Source organism: Euprymna scolopes, chromosome 11 (assembly GCF_053919585.1).
Source record: "Euprymna scolopes isolate OS-2025 chromosome 11, ASM5391958v1, whole genome shotgun sequence".
Taxonomy (NCBI): Eukaryota; Metazoa; Mollusca; class Cephalopoda; order Sepiida; family Sepiolidae; genus Euprymna; species Euprymna scolopes.
The window spans coordinates 77,561,807-77,581,417 of record NC_136492.1 but is presented as its reverse complement, the minus strand read 5'-3'; the positions used below and the strand labels follow the sequence as shown (position 1 = coordinate 77,581,417).

The 19,611-nt window shown below is 32.6% G+C and overlaps 1 protein-coding gene across 1 annotated transcript in view; it reads left to right on the top strand.

The window, feature by feature from the left end:
- The first annotated feature begins 3,492 nt into the window (after positions 1 to 3,492).
- LOC145287919 (staphylococcal nuclease domain-containing protein 1-like) overlaps positions 3,493 to 19,611 on the top strand; it is an 86,254-nt gene continuing 70,135 nt past the window's right edge. The window contains exons 1-2 of the mRNA XM_080135869.1: positions 3,493 to 3,716; positions 17,240 to 17,374. Of these exons, the coding sequence (XP_079991995.1) occupies positions 3,669 to 3,716; positions 17,240 to 17,374 (183 nt within the window). The 5' untranslated portion in view covers positions 3,493 to 3,668. The remainder of the gene's footprint in view (positions 3,717 to 17,239; positions 17,375 to 19,611) is intronic.

The following is a 19,611-nucleotide window of genomic DNA, read 5'->3' as shown; positions in this document are numbered from 1 at the left end:
GAACACTGCTTTGGCAAACGTCACCAAACTCACTTATATCCAAGATAGCTATACAACGAAACTTACGCTTACAACGGACGCATCGGAAATAGCAGTAGAAGCTGTCATTCACCAAATTTCTGACAACAAAGTGACCCCTATTTCATTCTTCTCTGCCAAGTTAAGCAAAGCGCAGACTAAATATAGCACTTTCTCGAGAGAGTTACTTGCAATTTACCTTGCAATTAAGCACTTTAAACATCTCCTCGAGGGCAGAAAATTTTCCATTTATACGGATCATAAACCTCTAACATTTGCTCTACACACACATGTTGACAAATATGGTCCACGAGAAATTCGATACCTGGACTTTATAGCCCAATATTCCACCGATATACGGTATGTAAAAGGACAAGAAAATGTTGTAGCTGACGCTTTATCTCATGCAACAATTGCTTTTGTAAATTCCACTCCACTAGGTATGGAATTAATAGCACAAGAGCAATTAACTGATACCACGCTCCCAGCTATAATGGACAAAACTTCACTGAAGCTGAAAGAAATACCGATACCATTCGGAACAACAAATTTCTATTGCGATGTTTCACAAAAACACCCTCGCCCATATATTTCACCCGGCCTCAGACGACAAGTTTTCCAGCACTTCCATAATTTGTGCCACCTAGGAAAACGTGCCAACGTGAAATTAATAGCGGAACGTTTTGTTTGGCCAAATTTGAATACGGACATCCGTAGTTGGACTAAAACTTGCATTCCTTGCCAAAAAACAAAGTTCACAGGCACACAAAATCACCTTCAGGAACTTTCAGTGTACCAGACGCTAGGTTTACTCATGTTCATATCGACTTGGTTGGACCCTTGCCCACTTCAAAAGGACATACCCACATCCTTACTATAGTCGATAGATTCAGCAGATGGCCGAGAGCAATACCAGTGAAAGACATATCAGCTGCAACAATAGCCAGAGCAATTTTACAAGATTGGATAGCGATTTTTGGAGTGCCTTCCGTAATCACAACGAACTGGGACTCACAGTTCCAATCAACTCGTTTCACTGAATTCAAGGATTTGTTGAGAACAAAGCACATTAAGACTACTGCCTATCTTCCTTGCGCAAACGGTATGGTGGAACGATTGCATAGACAATTAAAAGCATCTTTGGCTATGAACAAAAACAAATCGGACTGGTCAGACAACTTGCCACTCATTCTCCTAGCAATTCGCAACACTGTGAAGGAAGATTTGCAGAGCACATCTGCAGAATTAGTTTTCGGATCAACACTGATTTTACCAGGACAATTCTGCGAAAACAATACAGACATTTCCCCAACAACAACTTTTGTGACGGACTTAAAACATAAAATGTCACGATTAAAATTTACTCCGACGAAAAGCCAGACACGAACATTTTCGTCCCAAGCGATATTCACACATGTAAATACGTTTTTATCAGGAACGACGCAGTAAAAAAAACACTCTGTCCCAATTATTCCGAACCTTATTTAGTTCTCGACAGGAGTAAAAAGTATTTTACGATATTAAAAAGAGAAAAAAAAAGACACTATAGCAATAGACAGACTTAAACCTGCATTCATAGACAAACAATTACACGTTTCTCCTACTCCAATGCAAGAACATACACACTCAGAAGCGGACAAAGAAATTACAAAAAACAACACACCACAAACAACAACAAAAACTGGTCGAAAAGTTCATTGGGCAAAACATTTCAAACAATATATAACTTATTAAAAGAAAAAAAAAATATACATAAAAACAAAAACGAAATACATTTCTCTTCTATATATATATATTTTTTTTCTCCCCAGGAGGGGGAGTCTTGTTCGAACATGTTTTCCCACACATATACACACCCACATGTACGCACGCACGTACGCACACACATGCACACGCATATACATAGCCTCATAAACACACTCACATTCATGCGCATACACACACCCGAGCTGTGACATCACTTCCTTTAAAGTGAAAACCAGACATGCGCACCCAGAACACTAACTCCAGTATAAAAGTCAACAAAACCTGTCAACTTCCCTTTTTCTTCTGGACCAGCGTTCGACCTGTTGAGTCGACAAACCGACCGCGCACTCTAACGTCACTTTCCCTGCTACTGTAATGTGAATAAGTGCACGCACACTTTATACGCTTTCTCTCTCCATGAACTGGATTGACTTTCTCGCTCTATTTCCCCTTCGGCTTTGGTCCATCAAAACAGACATGTGCACGACTCTCTATTAAGCTTAACCCTCTCTTTCTACAGGCCGGCTTGCCACATCGCGTTTCTCTATTGCATTCCCCTTTCTTTCCACGCGCGTAGCCGTCAATGACCAAATGAACATGTGTACACCCAAGACTTTCATTTCTCAACAGAAAATAAACGACATGTTTATTTTATTCCAGCATTTGAGTTCTTTGTTTCCTTCATTCAATTCATTTCATTATTTTTTCTTGTAGCGAGTTAGGGTATTTATATCCTGGTCCGCAACAGTTATGTCAATAAAGAGATCCTTAATCACTTCTACTGCCATGTCAAGATGGATCTTATTTTTTAGAGCAATGTCTACAACAATAATTTTGGCATGTTGGTTAGGGTCTGCTAGAGCTATAGTTTTTTTTTTTTTTTTTTTTTAGGTATAGTAACTAGCTTCAGTTTAAAATATCTTTTATTTCAAATAAAAAAAATGGGGAAATAAATGGGAAAGAAGCAGAATATTTTAATTTTGTCGCAGAAGAAAAAAACCGTAGTAATTGTATGTCAAATATAAAGATTAACAAATTAAGATAAAGTGAAAAAACAAAACTAAACAAAATAAACAACAAGTAATGAATTTCATTTAATAGAGATAGTGAATTTTCAATTGTTGCACAAATATTTTATTGAAAAAGAAATCCATGAAGTTTTTTTTTTTTTTAAATTCACTTTTTAGCGGTTGGTAGTATATGCAAAAACTTTCAGATTTTTATTTTTTTTAATAATAATCTATGAATTACATGAATAAAATGTTTTCTTGTCAATCAAAGTTTTTAACTATTACCTCTGAAGACTTTCTGGAAAAGTTATTTATGTTACATCAGCAGGTTCTTGTTTTGCTTGGGAAAATGGAACTTCCTAAAGTTTCCATTTTTCAAAAAACAACTTAATGGAGAAAAATCGTATAATTTTCAAGCTTGTCTGATACATTGATTAAACAAAATAGGATATGCTGATTAAATTCAAATTCATGAATTTTATTTGAAAATCAAAGAAAAGGGATTCTTTTTAAGAAGAAAAAGTTAATAAATAAACTCTGGAAGTCCAATAAAACTATTATACTTAAATGGAAAAAATTTAAAAACTTAAATAATTTAAATTTATCTTGATAAATTTGAATAATGAATGAAATATGACTATTTTAGTTATTTATTAATATTTTTTGTGTATTAATTATATTTTATGAATAATGTGAGATAAGTTTCTGAAACCTCTGCAGTTAAACACAATAATCTGGATTGAGCGAACTTGGCCGAAAGCAGTCACGTGACCCTCCCACTTCGTCTGTTTAATATTGTCGTTCCACTCCCCCTTCGCTCTTCAACCAAAAAGTCTCCGTTTCCTGACATATCTACGATCGACAACTACGACGACGACTTTTAAACCAGCCAGCATGACTTCTTCTCAACCTCCAGTTCTTCATTCGGGAATTGTTAAACAGGTACCATTGGACCAACCCTTATTATTATTATTATTATTTTTTAAAGTCTACTCCTCGAAACATTTAATAATTTCGTGCAGAGATCCCTAGTTTGTAATAGTGAGTTTCTTTTTTGTAGGGGGAGGGGAGTTGAATGATGGTCGTTATATTTTTAATTTGTCTACCAAGGCGTCTTTCCCTTTCTCACTGGCCTTCTTCTTTCCCTCTTTAGTGGCGATTTTTGTTCCCGATAGCAAATAAAAAAAAAAAAAAGGCAAAAAGAGGCTTCTGAAATAGAAGGCATCTTTTCCACATATGTTTTAATTTAATTTTTTATTTATCTTTCTCTCTTCTTAGTAGCAGTTTTGTTCACATCCTTTCTCCAATAATGATACCCTATTCTCTTTCTTTTCTATCTAATAATATCCCCCATTCTTCTTTACAAGTATCATAGAGTTGAAAACGTTAAAAGAATAATCGAGATCTTCCCTAACCCAACAAACTTATAGAAATACATGAAAACTACTACCCCTTTTTTATAGGGTAACATCCTTGCAAATAAAAAAAGGGAGGGGCTTAAAAAAAATAAACTAAACGTGTTCTTTTTAGGGGCGGACAGACAAACTGTTTATTTACCTGCCCCTAACTGCAGCAAGTTAAGACACAAGGTCAATTTGTAATAGAGGGGATCATCCCGCCTCTCCTCCCTCTCTCACACACAAAAATAAACAGAGGGCACTGAATGTATAAATTGCCATGATCGGACCTCGTCGGTATTCCCTGGTGGGGGCGCTTCAAGCAACAGACAATAACACTCCCTCGTAGAAAGAGGAGATAATACTTGGGAAGGTGGCCTCCTTAGGCCGAATAGAACAATATTCCTCTTTGATAAAAGCCCGAATTCGCCCCCTTCTCTGTCAAGTATGACGCGCTATTTGTAGTCCAACAGTGTTGCTCCAACACGTTTCAAAAAATTTTAATTTTTACCTTCGACTAAACATCGTTTTTTTTTTTTTTTTTTTTTTTTCCGGTTTAGCTGAATTTTTGAATTTTAAGATCATGTAATGACTGTTCCCTCGTATTGTATTCTTTTATTAAAGCTAAAACCTTCAGTACTTATATAGATCGATCCCTATGGCTGCTGGAGTGCTGTCTGTGCTGCCCATATTGGTTCTGTTTAAGTCCGGTAAACTTTGAATTTCAAATTTGTTGATTGTCCACGTTTGTCAATGATAAATAAAAAAAAAAAAACATCAAAAAACAAAAACTTGTACTATATTTTATTTCTTAATCATTCCTTTTACTATTTTTTTCGTTTTCTAACCCTATTTTAATCCCCCCCTTCTAAAAATAGAATTTTTCAAATTTTTAATTAAAAAAAAAAAATACTCCTGTTTTATCTTTAAACACTTTATACTTTATTTTTATTTTTTTTTTTGTGTGAAGCAAGCGGGTATAATCGCTCTTAAAATCTTCAACTAACGTTCTCTCATTTTTAAGCTAAATTTTTAATTCTTTGTGGATTGGAAATTTCTTTAAATAAATCCACTCCTTTGTTTTATGTTTTAAATTAAAAAGAATTGCCGTTTTAAAGATTTATCTCGTTTTTAATGAAATGGTTTTCTTTTTTTTTAAAAAAAAAGTAGAAATTCGTGATCTATGAATCGAAATGTAGATTAATTTCTAAAGTTTAACTTCATTAACGAAAAGTTTTACCATTTTAAGAAATATTCTTCAAAATGTTGATTATTAAGGTTCAATAATTTTGTGGCCATTTTCAATGTGGAAATTACAATTTTACACACCCATATACTCGAATAAACCGAAAGAAGGTCTAACATATTGGCATCTAAAGATTTTTTTTTTTAATTTAAAAAATCTAATTTAAATTAAAATGTTTTTTTTAATTTTTAAGTGGAACTTTTTGATTTATTTTCTGTAGGGATAAAATACTCCAGCTTGATTTTTCTCCTAGGTTTCAAATAAACAAAAAGGTCAACTTAAAAATGTGCAAGAATATTTTACATTTCACATTTTCCCTCTAGATTCTAAGGATAGCTTTGATTACCTCATAGGATTAAATAAAATGAAATGTTAAAATGTCTTTTTCGTGTGTTTAAAAATCGAAAACTTGATAAAATTGTTTACGTTGATAACGCTTAATGGAATTTGAACACTAACAGCTGTGAAAAAGTGCGTGTTTTTTTTTTTTTTTTTTATAAATCTTACAATTATAATCCAACCTCCCTTTTTTCTTATTTTTAAAAGGACTTAATTTTAAGTAATTGTTCCTTATATATATATATATATATAACAATCCTGTAGTGTTAAAAATGTAAAATGTGTCTTTTAAGACTGCCAGCTTCGAGGAGAAAAGGGGATCTGATATCCGTGTGACGAAAAAAGAATCTCTGGTTGCTCTATTTTTTTTTTCTTCGTAATTCAGTCATGAAAATAAAAGCAAGAAGCAAAGAAGACCTAATAATAACTCGTTCTCTCTTACAAGCCACGATGCCATTCGTTTATGACTTGTAGAGCAGGCAATACTGGAATAAGAATAAAAAGAACGTGTCATTCTAAACTAAACTGACAATAACCGGTCTCCTCTCAAATTGAAATAGGAATTAAATATTCTCCTTCCGTCTTTATTTTCATCATTGTCTTTTTTGTATACGTGGAATTTCTGCTTGCTTCTTAATTTAATAGCAACACGTACCTCTCCCCAAACACATTCTTTACTGTTTCTCTTGAAGCAATATTTATTTTCTTAGCTTACTATATATATATATTAAGGCAATCATGAAGGGAAGACGTATTCCTTCGGAATTCATTTTATATTAAAAAAAAAAAAAAAAATCAAAACGAGTCAATTGACATGTTTCGCCCTCACTCATCAAAATTGGAATCGAGGGATTTATTTTTTAGTAATTTGTTTTCCTTTATGATAAAAGCTAAAAAGAGACGGGAGCAAGAGCAATCGTATGGGGATGAATTTTGGAGACTGATCACGTTTTTATTTTTTAGTCGCTATCCATTTTCCTTTTCTCGATCTTTTTTCTTTTTCTTTTTTTTAATATAAAATGAATTCCGAAGGAATACGTCTTCCCTTCATGATTGTCTTAATAAAGTTTTGTACCCCCAAGAAAATCATATGTATATATATCTCATTACAAAAAAATTATTTTTTGTGTTTATATAACTCGGCCCCTAGGATTGTCCATATTGACTCGATAAAATCCAGTAACGAAAAGCTAAAATAAAACATGTTTTCGAAGCGGAGGGAGGGGGCGGGGCTGATTTTATTTACACCGTTGTTGTTGCATATTATTTTCTAAATTGTTGCTTTTTATGATTTTCTAGCATTTTTTTTATTTACGGACAATTTTATTTTGTCGGTTGCATTTCATACGGACCAAATTTTGGCATTGACCCCCTTCGTTTTTAATACAATCCCAGTTTACATTACCCCTTTTCTTCAAAAAAAAAAAAAAAAAAATGAATATTTTTTACTGACTGTTGGAAGATGAATTAAAGCGACAAAAAAAAAAAAAAAAAAAAAAAACACGCCGAAACCCGAAAATAAAGTAAAAAAAAAAAATGAAAACACAAGAAAACTAATTCTAAAAATCAACAATTTACAAAAAAAATACAATTCAACAAGTTAAAAATGAGTAAAAAAAACAAAAATATGAAGTGTAAATAAGCAGGTGCTTTTCTTTTATCTTTTTTCTGGTTCCGAGTTTATTTTTGTATAGTCCCCCTTTCGGCTGTTATAACTTGTTAGGTACTAAGTTATAGGGGTTGATCTGTATTGAACCATTTTTTTAACACGATTGTTACTTTTTAAAACAACAAATAAAAACTCCTCTTTTCTGTGCCCCCCCCCTCGAGAAGGTTGTGATTCCCCGATTTTTTTTTTCCACGTGTCATTTCAAATGACATTAAAGAAAACCAAACAATGACATAATTTTTTTTATTTTTCTTAAGTTAGAATGTAAAGGAACTTAATTTTCTATCAGTGTTTTAATCGGATGTTTTAATTCGCGGAAATTGCAATTTAAAAAATTTATTTTTATTTTATTTTTTTTTTTTTTTGTGGATCGTCAAGTTATTGTGGATTTGTTATTTGAGGAGAAAAATCCACATATGTTTTTAAATATCTGAAGATAAAAATCGCCCCGATTTAGAAATGGGCGATTTTTCTTTTTAGCGATGATAATGTTCACTTAAATAATTGAAACGCTCGTTAACGTTCATTCTAAAAAAAAAAAAAAAAAAAAAAAAAACTTTACATGGGCATCACCACTTATCAAGGCCCAGAGGCCACTCGAGGATAAGTTAAAGAGTGTACAGTAGTCAATTAAACAATACAGTAATCGTTAGTAATGGAAATTCGATAAATTTGTTAACTTAAGTGGAATGGCTCATCAAGAACTTGTTTACATTGGACTTGAAGACAACCATATTGTAGTCAGCTGGAAAACAGAAGACATTCCACAGGCTTGCAGTTCTAAGAAAGAAGCTTTTGTTCATGGAATCTATGTTTAGGTTTAGGCACAGATAAAGTGTTTGGCGAGGGGGGGGATATAGATTGGAGCTTAGTCGAGCACTTGCCATGAAAATAACGATAAAGCAAACTCGCAACGTCTCTTCTGTGAAAAAGAGATTGCAGGGAAGAGAAAAGGACATCCCTACGAGTCTACAAAGTCTATTTTGAACTCTGTCAAGGCAGGATAAGTCCTTTCTAGCAGCTCCTGCCCAGATGTGGCAACAGTACATGATCCTTGGACGTACCTGGCTCCTATATAGATAGAGAATAGCATCAGCCGTGATCGATCTACTACATCGATAGAAGGATCTCACCTTTTTCCAGCGACCTTGGCAATAGATTTGATGTAAGTGTTCCATTTCAGATCAGGAGTAAAGGTCAAGCCCAGAAGCTTGTCAAAACATGAGGCCTCCTCAAGATTAGAGCCATTCATTTCAATTGATGCCAGATGGGGATCAGAGCGTTATTTAGAATGAAATGTCTCCGTATGGTTTAGGCATTATTCTCAATTTCTACTTAAATTTTAATAATGATATAGCATTAAAAATACCAAGTTTTAACAAATTTCATTGTATACGTGAAATGTCGAAATGCCAACATTTTCATAAACCAGTTGTGAATGAGCCTAGCTAAGAAATGACAATAATTCAAGTACATATATTTGAAAATTAGAAATTAAAAAAAAAAACCCAAAAAAACCCTTAATATAATTTAAGGGTCAGAAAGTGAGATTTAGAAAATCCGTTTAAAAACACTTTAGACAGGTGGGGTTTTGAAAAGCTATTAAAAAATGCCTGCGCAGTCCCGTCGATATTCCCTAGTAGAGGCGCTTCAGCGATACACCTACCCTTTCTCACAGGGGGAAGGCAAAGCCTGAACCTCTTAGAACGGCACAGGATCAGAAACCCGCCTTGCTTACTAGGAAATATCATCTCAACAATAACCTTTAACTTTAGCTTCAGTGCCGAGGGAATTCCGATGAGGTTATCAAATATTAAAAAAAAATCTTGATTTTCGAATGCCAATTCAAAAACTTTTGACTAGAACTAAAAGCTATAGGAGAGTCTAGTATTACTAATTCGCTAAAGATAAATGATATTATCAAAGAAGTTATTAATCTAGAAAGTAAATGATTTCTACAAAAACAAAATTCCTACTTCAGCAACAGATTTTAAATGAGGTTTTTCGTATATCAATAAAAATTGGCCAAAAGCTCAAAATAAATTCCCAGATATTTTTTTAATTTTATTTACCTTTTTTATTTATTTACCTGAATTTTTATTTGTAAATATTTGCATGGTCATAAAATCACTTAAATATTTTAATTCATGCAGATTTCATATCCATTATTAGTCAATTCTCTATCAATTATTATCTATTATATTGTACCCAATATATATATATATATATATATATATATATATTTCTAAAATAAAAAAAAACAAAATGACTTGGGTGCCATCAGCTAGAATCAAAACCAAAACATAGTGATCCAACCTTAGTCATTACCATTTTGAGGTATCATCAGATGGATAAAAAAGTTAAAAATTAACTGACTATAAATGTATATATTTGTGCATGTGTACAAATGGGGTTAGTCAAGTTCCAATTTTTTACAATTTTGTCCCCATAGCAGGTATTTTTACCTGTTAAAATCTCTGAAAAAAAATGATCCTCTAAAATACAATCCTTTGATGTCTCCCACGCAGATTTTGCGTCTCGGACGAAATGCACTTTGAAAAAATGGAGACAGACATACATAGTAAGTTTTATAAATTAGATATGGATTCGAATCTCACTATATCACATAAACTGTAGACCACAAAAGGATCATCTGTGGATAACTGTATTATAATATGTATATATTTGTTGCATATGATAGACCATATGATAAAAATCTGTTGATCATTCTAATTAATTTTACATGGATTAAGAAATGTTCTAATTTAGCTCTGAATTTTAAAAATGGTCAACATGTCTAATAAAAGATTAAAAACTTGAAACTTTAGAATGAATACAGGAAATAATTACAATTTCCTTAGGATGTGGGTGGGGATTTAGAAACAAAACTGATCATAAAAAATCTCATTAATTATTTTTCGTCTAGCTGAAACCACTGTCAATAATTTTCCCCACTCTTTGACTGTACCTAAGTCAGTAGATTTCATGAACAAAGCTTCTTTCTTAGAACTGCATACTTGTGGAACTCTTCCGTTTGCCTGTCTCCCAGCTGACTACAACCTGGTTGTCTTTAAGTCAAACATAAAAAAATTCTTGATGAACTGCCCCCTTAAGTAATCCAATCTATAAAATTCCCACTACTAACGATTACTACAATATTATCCCATTGATTACTGTACACTCAATAACCCTTATCCTCGAGTGACCTCTGGCCTTTGATAAGTGGTGACTCGTATGTAAAAAAAAAAATATATATATATATATTTAGTAAAAATTATCTGGAATTGACAAGTGTTATCATCTTTGTTCATCTTTAGATCTATCATTTTATAACTGATGATCCATGAAAGATTAATGTAGTTTAAAATAAAAAACAGTTGACTTCTTTAAGAGGACAAATTCAAGTTATTTTCGTTTTTTAACTTGGAAGAAATCAAATATTTTTATTCTGTTTTTGACAATCATTTCAATGTAGAAATTTAGAATTTAAATATTGATTTAAGGAAGTTTTGAAGTGTTTTGCTTTGTGTGGATATATATTAGACCTAATCTGATTTGAGGCTGTTTATCTGGCATAATTAGCTCAAGTATAAAACCAGAAGATGCTCTGATAAGAAATAAAATAGCAGATGGCAAGAATTCACTCCAAGTCATCGATAAACATGATCCTGTTTGAATTTCTTTAGTTTGAGTTTTTTTTTTTTTTTTTTTAACAAAAGGTTTAATTTTTCTTCACTATATTTCTGACAACAACTTCAAACAATCTGTCAAATATGGTTATGATTTTATATTTTAAATCATTCAGATTCAGTTTTCATGTTTAAAATATCTATTGACCACTCCCTCCATAATTTTTGCCATCAACTTTTTGTAACATTTGCTTAAAACTAACATAATAATTAAGGGGTGTGCCATTGAATTATCATATTCGGGTTAATATCTTTTTCATGGTAGCATGTGTTGAACAAGTTGGAGCAAATTCACTTTCATTTGTTAAAATATTTTTGAACATGTCCTTATTTCAGCAAATGAATATTGCTCAATATCACGTTTGTTGAATTGGAGTCTGTCAGAGTAAAGGAGCCAGAATCAGATGCTTCCAAATTTCAAAAGACTTGGGCGAGTCTTTGGGTTACCAACTCCACAGTGATCTTTCGTAATTGAATTTTTTAGATTCAGTTCATTAAAATCCAGGAATCGAAATAAAGTTAAATTCGCAAAACCTTGAAAAATATCTCAAGATGTATATAATTAAGATATGAAAATTATAAATAATTAGATTTTTAAACTTGTACAGTTTAATCAAGGCATTAAAAAATGAATATATCGAAAAAAAGTAAGTCATTGTGCATATCCATTTTGGACTGAAGTTCTCCGAAAAAAAAAAATTTCACTTAATTTGATTAAGTAGTTTTATTTTTTACAGCAGAAAAACACGTTTTTATGATAGTGCTCTGGAGGCAGCCATGTTTGGATTTTTAGAATCTGCCATGGGGAAATAACTCAGTCTAAAGCCCCCCCCCCTCCCATCCTAAATACTAGCTTTTCTTCTTAAAAATCAAAACATGGCTACTTTTTGATCGGTATTATAACAAAATGTTTATTTGCTGTTAAAAAAAACAAAAAAAAACTACTTGATGAAATCAAGTGAAATTCTTTTTTCAAAGAACTTCATTCCATAACATATAAGTACAATATATCTTTTTTTTACAATATTTTCATTTTTTTAATGTCTTGATTAAACTGTACAAGTACCAAGATTTTTTGCATCTGAGTTGAATCTTTTTAATATTTCAAGAGTCTGAATTGCATATTTTTATCAACTCCACATATAAAAACAAAATAAAAACAAATCAGACAATATAAATATGTCTATTACAACCAGCTGCACAATAGTTATAAACAAGATAAATACAATTATGTTGTATAAATCGTACTTCGTGTTAAGAATGGTTATGTAGTAGGTAAATTGGACTATGCAAAATAGTTGTGTGAGAGTTGTGATTGAAATGAGTGTGTTACTTTATTTAAAAAATTTGTTTTTATTGTACACTATCATTGTTGTTCTTTTGATATTTTGTTATTGGTGGCAAGGTTACTGAATTATTATATGGAGTCACCCTCGGAGAGCGTTGCACTCACATTGTTGCCTTCCCTGTCACTTTTATTGACATCTGATGTCAACAAATTCTTTATCACCTCATTTTGAAATTCCAAAATTTATTTAATTCTGCTTTGTTTATTTTCTGAACTATTTTACACATTTTTATCTAAACTCCAAATTTCTCGACTTTTAATTTGCATTTTATTTTTAAATCTACAGATGAAATTCTTTTTAAATACTTAAATTACATTTTGAATTTAAAATCCAAACATTTTATTTTGCCTCATCACCTCTTAATGCATTTATTTATCTAATCATATTTTTTTTTCTTTAATTTTATCTCAGACAAAATAATTTTTATATAATAAACTAATATTTATATATTATAAAAATGACTGTCTGTCTCTGGAATGGTCTCTACCAAACTACTCTGTTAATTTTTGGTTTATAAACTTGATACATGTGGAATATGAACCTGTAGAACAAAATCAATTTGGTTTTTAGCTGGAAAGTGTCAAAATGCTTGATCTACAGGGTGGTCACAAAGTCTGGCTACATAATCTACAGGATTTGGATTATCTCATATGAATCAAGCATCAGTTTTTGAGTAGCATAAGAGATTCAAAGAAGGCAGATCGTCTTTGAGGGATGGTGGGAGATATGGGAGGAGTAAGGAAGTCAGAACACCAGAGTTGGTTGGTCAAATGTAGATTATGTAGCCAGACTTTGTGACCACCCTGTATATGCAAATATACATTTAACTGCCTTAATTTGTCATATCATTAGCTTAGATGGTATTGAATAACACACTGGAGAGCTAAATGCTTTGGTTTCAATTCTAGTTGATTGCACAAAAGTCATTTAAAAAAAAAAAAATTTTAACTTTTAAAATCACTAATTTTCTAGTCTAATAGGTTTTTTGTTGGATTTGCTGGTCCTTGGAATCTCCTCTTTGTTTCCCTAACCATACCAACATCCAGAAACTTAAATGAAATATGAAAAAATATCTTGCTGCACAACTCCCCATGTAGCATGCCCCCATATAAATTTGGCCCCTAAGCACTGTAGCCTCCTTATGTCTTGATGGCAATATGCTTTGTTTGGGATAAATGATTAAAAAAAATCGCCTTGTGACATGTATTCTAATCCTATATTAATTAATCAAGGACGCGTGCAAAAACATAAGAATCATGCTTAGAAAGGAAATTACATTTTTTTTTTTTTTTTTTTTTTTTTTTTTTTTTTTCATACAAAATCTGGGTCCCAGAGAAATAGTTATCAAAAAGAAAAAAATAGTGTTCATGTGACTTTGCCCATGCACTTGAAATGACTTTTGATGCTTCAAGTGAAAACAACAACAACAAAAAAAGTTCTGCAGTTGGTGACTATGTATTTAAGATATTTTTTTTTATTGCAAAAAAAAAAAAAAAAAAGTTGACGGGGAATCCACTTCCCTTGCATCTTTTTGGAAAGAAGCTAAATTCATTTCCCAACTCGTGTGCATGCACAATATGCTTATGTGATGATGCTTACGCTGATGAAAAGCAAAACGCACACACACACACACATGCAAAAATGCCTAGACTGTTGCACATATGTACATGCTCATGAAAGGACATAAACACTCATTTTAACATTTCTAACAAAACTTTCTATAAAATCTCAACATATCCAATGAACAATTACTTGCATAAAATGACTTGCAAGACTTTACATATGTAAATATCTTGTTAATGTTTTTTTTTGTTTTTTTTGTTTTTTTTCATTCGATATTCATGTTTTTCTGTTCAACATTTTAGTAACAATTTTTTTGTTTTAATTTTCTTCCTTTGAAGATTGTAACGCTGGGTATGGGGCAGCCAAACCAGCTGCCAACATTGCCCTGTTTTTTATTGAGTCCAACTGAGAGCTCTTTTTAGTATCCTCGTTGTTCCCTAAAGTGCAATTGTCTGGATCCCTTTTGCACTTGGTTCACCAGGAATATTAGTTAGGTAGGACTTCAGGTTCTTCTTCATAAGCCCCTGGCACCTATAATAATTGGTATGATTGATATCTGCCCAAGATTCCAGTTTCTTTTTACATACGAGACCTCCATCATTAGGGACACTCGCTTCAACCAAGATTGCTACTCTCTCTGACTTATTCTATATAACTATGTCAGGTTTGACAGCAACATTTTCAAAGTAGGTGGCTGTAAGGATTACATGGTCATAATGTGTCAGTGTGGATCTTGGCATTTTCACTAAGGCACAGCAAAAAGCATCGTCTTTGATAAGCTAAGGTTCACACTCCCACAATGAAAAAAAAACTTTCCTTTCTTCTGCCACATGCCTTACATTACACAAAAAAGCTTTGTAAGTGCTTCCTGTCTGTGGAACACTACTATGTAACTGATTTTTTATTGTGTTGTCTTTAAATCCAATGTCAAAAAATTTGTGATAAATTACCCCCCTCTAGTAATTTGAGCTCGATCCATCCTATCAATCTTCCCAATTTAGTCATAAAGTTAATTGTATTTTAACAGATATTTATCAGTTGAAATATGGAGAACTTTTAAAATTCCATCTCCGTCGACCTTTTATCTTTTAAGTGGTCTTTGTGATAAGTGATCTTTTTGGTTCGTAAAATCAGTTCATCACTGATGACATACCTCATAACAGCTAAAAAGTTGTTTAACAATTGAATGGTGTATATTCACATTAAAATCTAATTTTAATATTGTGACTCATTGCCTCTGTTTTTATTATTTATTTTAATGAAAGAGTTGTAATTCATTTTCACTGGTAAAAAAAAATAAACTGGATTTTTTTATGTCAAAAACTGATATTTCATTTTTATCTGATAAAACTATGAAATTATGTGGACAAATTTGCACAGTTGTGAAAATTGTTTTAATTGATAGTGTTTGATAAAATTTATAAAAACTATAAAATAATAATCATTTAGATAAAAAAAAGATTCTTACTGTAAAAGTCAAAAATGCCATTGTTCGTAATCTGGCATTAATGCTGACTATTTTACAGATCTCATCAGAATTTTTTTTCTAGTTAAGAATTGTTCAGCCAGATTTTGTCAAGAATTTCCCCTTATGTATGCTTGACTTAGGGTGATGCAATCTCAGCCTCCTGAAAAATTGAAAGTTACAGAAAATACAAAATCAAGATTTAGCTTCTTTCTGTCTGTTTACAAACGCCTTTTTTTTTTTTTTTCTTGAGATAGACACTCTTAACTATATTTTCTGAAACCATATTAGCTAGGGTACTTAAATCGGTTTATTTCATTTTGATAAAAACTGCTACATTATCATGAGGTCTGCGGTCATACTTAATAACTGTAAAAATGAAAGAAACGTTATCTTCGTTAAGCATAATATTTTGTGACCTGTTGACTAGTTATTTAGTGTTCTGCATGTTTTCCAACTGGCTCTGCCGGAAGTTCTTCCCATCTGAGTAGAACCAGAGCATCCTCAGCTTTTGCAGCTTCATTATGTGGACACAGAACATCTGCTATGATCCTTCTTGCTAGCAACTATATTCATATTTCAGTTGAAAATTTTTTTTCTTTATTACACCATGGTCATAAAATCGTTAGCAATAGACAGAGGTTACTAAGCTAATTAACTTAGCAAACCGTTAACAAAGGTTACTAACGGTTTTATGACTATGGCTTATTAAAGGAAAATAAAGGGGGGAATGTATAAAACTTACGAACATCACAATAGCCAATACAAAACTCCGAGAATGTGTCAGTGATACATGTTTATTCACACAATTCTGAGGCAGCATGTTTCGGACTGCAGAACACAATGGGAAAGGAGATCGCCGAATTGATAACTCCTCTTCAGTTTTATTCTCACAATGTTTCGGCTGATGTAACTTTCGACTTTCTTCAGATATATCTTGTTGAACTCGGGAATCTTTTTGCCAAACTCTGGAATCTGCATGGAATTTCGAAAGTTTGTTTGAAATAAGAACAAAAAAATTATTTTCTGTAGTGATAACTAATAATACTGTACATTTAAAAAAAAAAAAACACAAAAAAAAAAAAAAAAAAGACTACTTTTAAGGCTCTCAAAATTCATATTAAAATTGTATGCAAGGACCCATGGTGTAGTGGATAAAATACTGAATAAAATTAAGTTCTAAGTGACACTATTCTACAATTTGCAAATTATTTAACATTTATACTCTTGTAATGGTTGATGGAATGGAAGCATACCATCCTCGTAGATTAAATAAAAGGTTCTGTTCAAAATTTTAACCAGATTCTGGAGTTCAACAAGATACCCTTGATGAAGCTCTTAGGTTACATTGGCCGAAACATGAGAATAGCACTAAAGATAAGTACAGTAGTCTCTTCCATTTATGTTATTGTTCTTAATTAATTGTTCTCCACAAGGGCAGAGTTAAAGTTTAGATAGAGGAGAATACATTCTCCCCAAAAATGGCATTTTAGATTTGGATAAACAATAAAAATTGCTTCAGGCTAGAAGGATTTTTTCTTTTACTGACTGGGGACATAAATACTATTGTTTGATCCTAATCTACAGCACAAGTTACACAAATGACCATGTAAAAACTATTTTTAAGACGCCTCTTCCTTTTTTCTCTATCTGAAGTTGATGATTTGACTGATTTATTAAGAAATTGGAATCCAAAATCTTATAAATTTTTTTTCAGTATTTATTTATTTTAATTGTCTATTTTTCAGGTTCTTTCTGGTGACGCAGTGGTCATCAGAGGGCAGCCTCATGGTGGTCCACCAAAAGAGAGGACAATTTGTCTCTCAAATATCACAGCTCCCCGGTTAGCAAGACGAGCAAATCCAAAGGAAACAAAGGATGAGGTAAATAGATTTGCTTTCTTATAATTATCCCTCCCCCCCTCTCTCTCTTTTTTATATATATATATATATATATATATATATATTTCATTTTATAATAAAGATCAAGGTGTGTGTATCTTTTTAAATATGTACGTGTATCGGAATGCACGTCGCGTCTAGATTTATTTAGGACTTTTACGCAATTCAGGACTTTTACGCAATTCTTGCTATTTCGGCCCATCTCGTGTTGATTCGGCTTTTTTGTATAAAAGCGAAACTAAGGTGTGATTCTCAGCCTACGGGCTGGGAGCGTCCAAAAAGCAAATGGACGTTTGGTCAATGTCAGTTTTCACTGTCATATCAAACAATTGCTTTCATTTGGACACTCCCCTAATAAAGGGGGAGCTGGTTTTCCCCAACACATTGGGGAAACAAAACCAGACAAAGTTGGGTAAAAAACAAACTCAAAAGAACTATCTCGCAGTTAAAATTAAGTGCGGAATTTCATTTCCTTTGACCTAATTAGATTCGCCGCTCACCTGCCATTTATAAACGTTAAATCAAAATTGTTTTCAGTTACTTTTCTTTCGTGGGCGAGCCGGGAACTTGCCAAGTTTTTCGCCTCAATGATCCGGGTTCTATCCTACCTACCTGCCAAAACATTTTTTTTTTTTTTTTTTTTCTGATTTTTCAAAGGAAGTTTAACATAGGGTTTGGATCTAAACCCCCCCCCCCTCTCCCAACACGCACACAAACTTTATTCGCTGTTTATTTTATTTTTTTTTGTTTTTGTTCGTTTTTTTTTTTAATATTTGTATTCGAGCCTACTTTCCTACCAAAACTTTTTTTTTTTATCTACCCCCCCCCCAAAAAAAAAACATGCACACCTACAAACACCCAGGCAACGGCAGGCACCCCCCACTAGTCTATATATATAAAAGGCAAAACGGGCGCGCAAGCCTTCATATGTCCAGACTTTTTTCGCCAGGGTTCTTGGGAGGGAGGTTACTATCGCTTAGAACTTCTTATATACCGTGTAGATCATAATATGTACGAATTGCAAACACGCGTCTGGGCTAGATTTATTTACGTCAACTTTTACAAAATTATTGCTATTTCGGCTTCTCACGTGTTGGTTGGGCTTTTTTGTATAAAAGTGAAACTGATGAGCAATCCTCGGCCTACGGGCTGGGAGTATCCAGAAAGCAACGTATGTTTGGTTAATGTTTGTGAAAATCATCATATCAGACAATTGCTTTCATTGGGACACTCCCCTAATAAAGGGGAGCTGGTTTTACCCAGCACGTTGGGGAAACAAAACCAGACAAAGTTGGGTAAAAAAAACAAACCCAAAAGAAATAACCCAGTTAAAAGTGCAGAATTTCATTTCTTTTGACCTAATTAAATTTGCTGCGCACCTGCCACTTGTGTATTTATAAACATTAAAATGAAATTGTTTTTAGTTACTTTCCTTTTGTGGGCGAGCGGTAAGTTATCAAGTTTTTTGCCTCAATGTTCCGGGTCTGATCCTACCTACCTACCAAAACTTAAAAAAATTTTTTTTCCCCGATTTTTCTTTTTTTAAATTTTACTTTTTCTTTTACATGTTTGCTGTTTTTTTTTTTTTTTTTTTTTTTTTTTTTCTGCTTTTTTAAAAGAAGTCTAACATAAAGTTTGGATCTACCCCCCCCCTCCCCCAACACACACACCTACAAACACCTGGGCAATGCCGGGTACCCCTGCTAGTCTATATATATATATATAAACTTTTTTATATGCTACCGAGATGATAATATCTAACACTTATGAAACGACGCCGTAAAAATCTTTTATTTAAGCCACTTTATCTTACAAAATTTGTGCTGTGAATTTGTTTTCTCTGCTGCTGTTGCTATGGTGTGATATTTGACCTAGAAAACCTCCTGGGTTTTTAAACATTTATTTTCAACTCTCTCGTTCGTTCGTTTTTTTGTTTTTTTTCCTCCATCCCGTTTGTTTTCTTTTTTAATTTGTTTTTCCGATTTTAAGAAATTTTAACATCGTTCGTTTGCATCACGCTCCGTTTTTTTTTTTTTTTTTTTTTTTTAATATATTTAAATAGGGTTATTATTTTGCTTATTCTTGTTTTGATTTACCCCCATCCCCCAACACACACACACACACACACACACACACCTCTAAACACCTGGGCAATGCTGGGTACTCCTGCTGGTAATACCATAAAGGTTCAGTTGGCTTTATTTATGATCATCTCACTT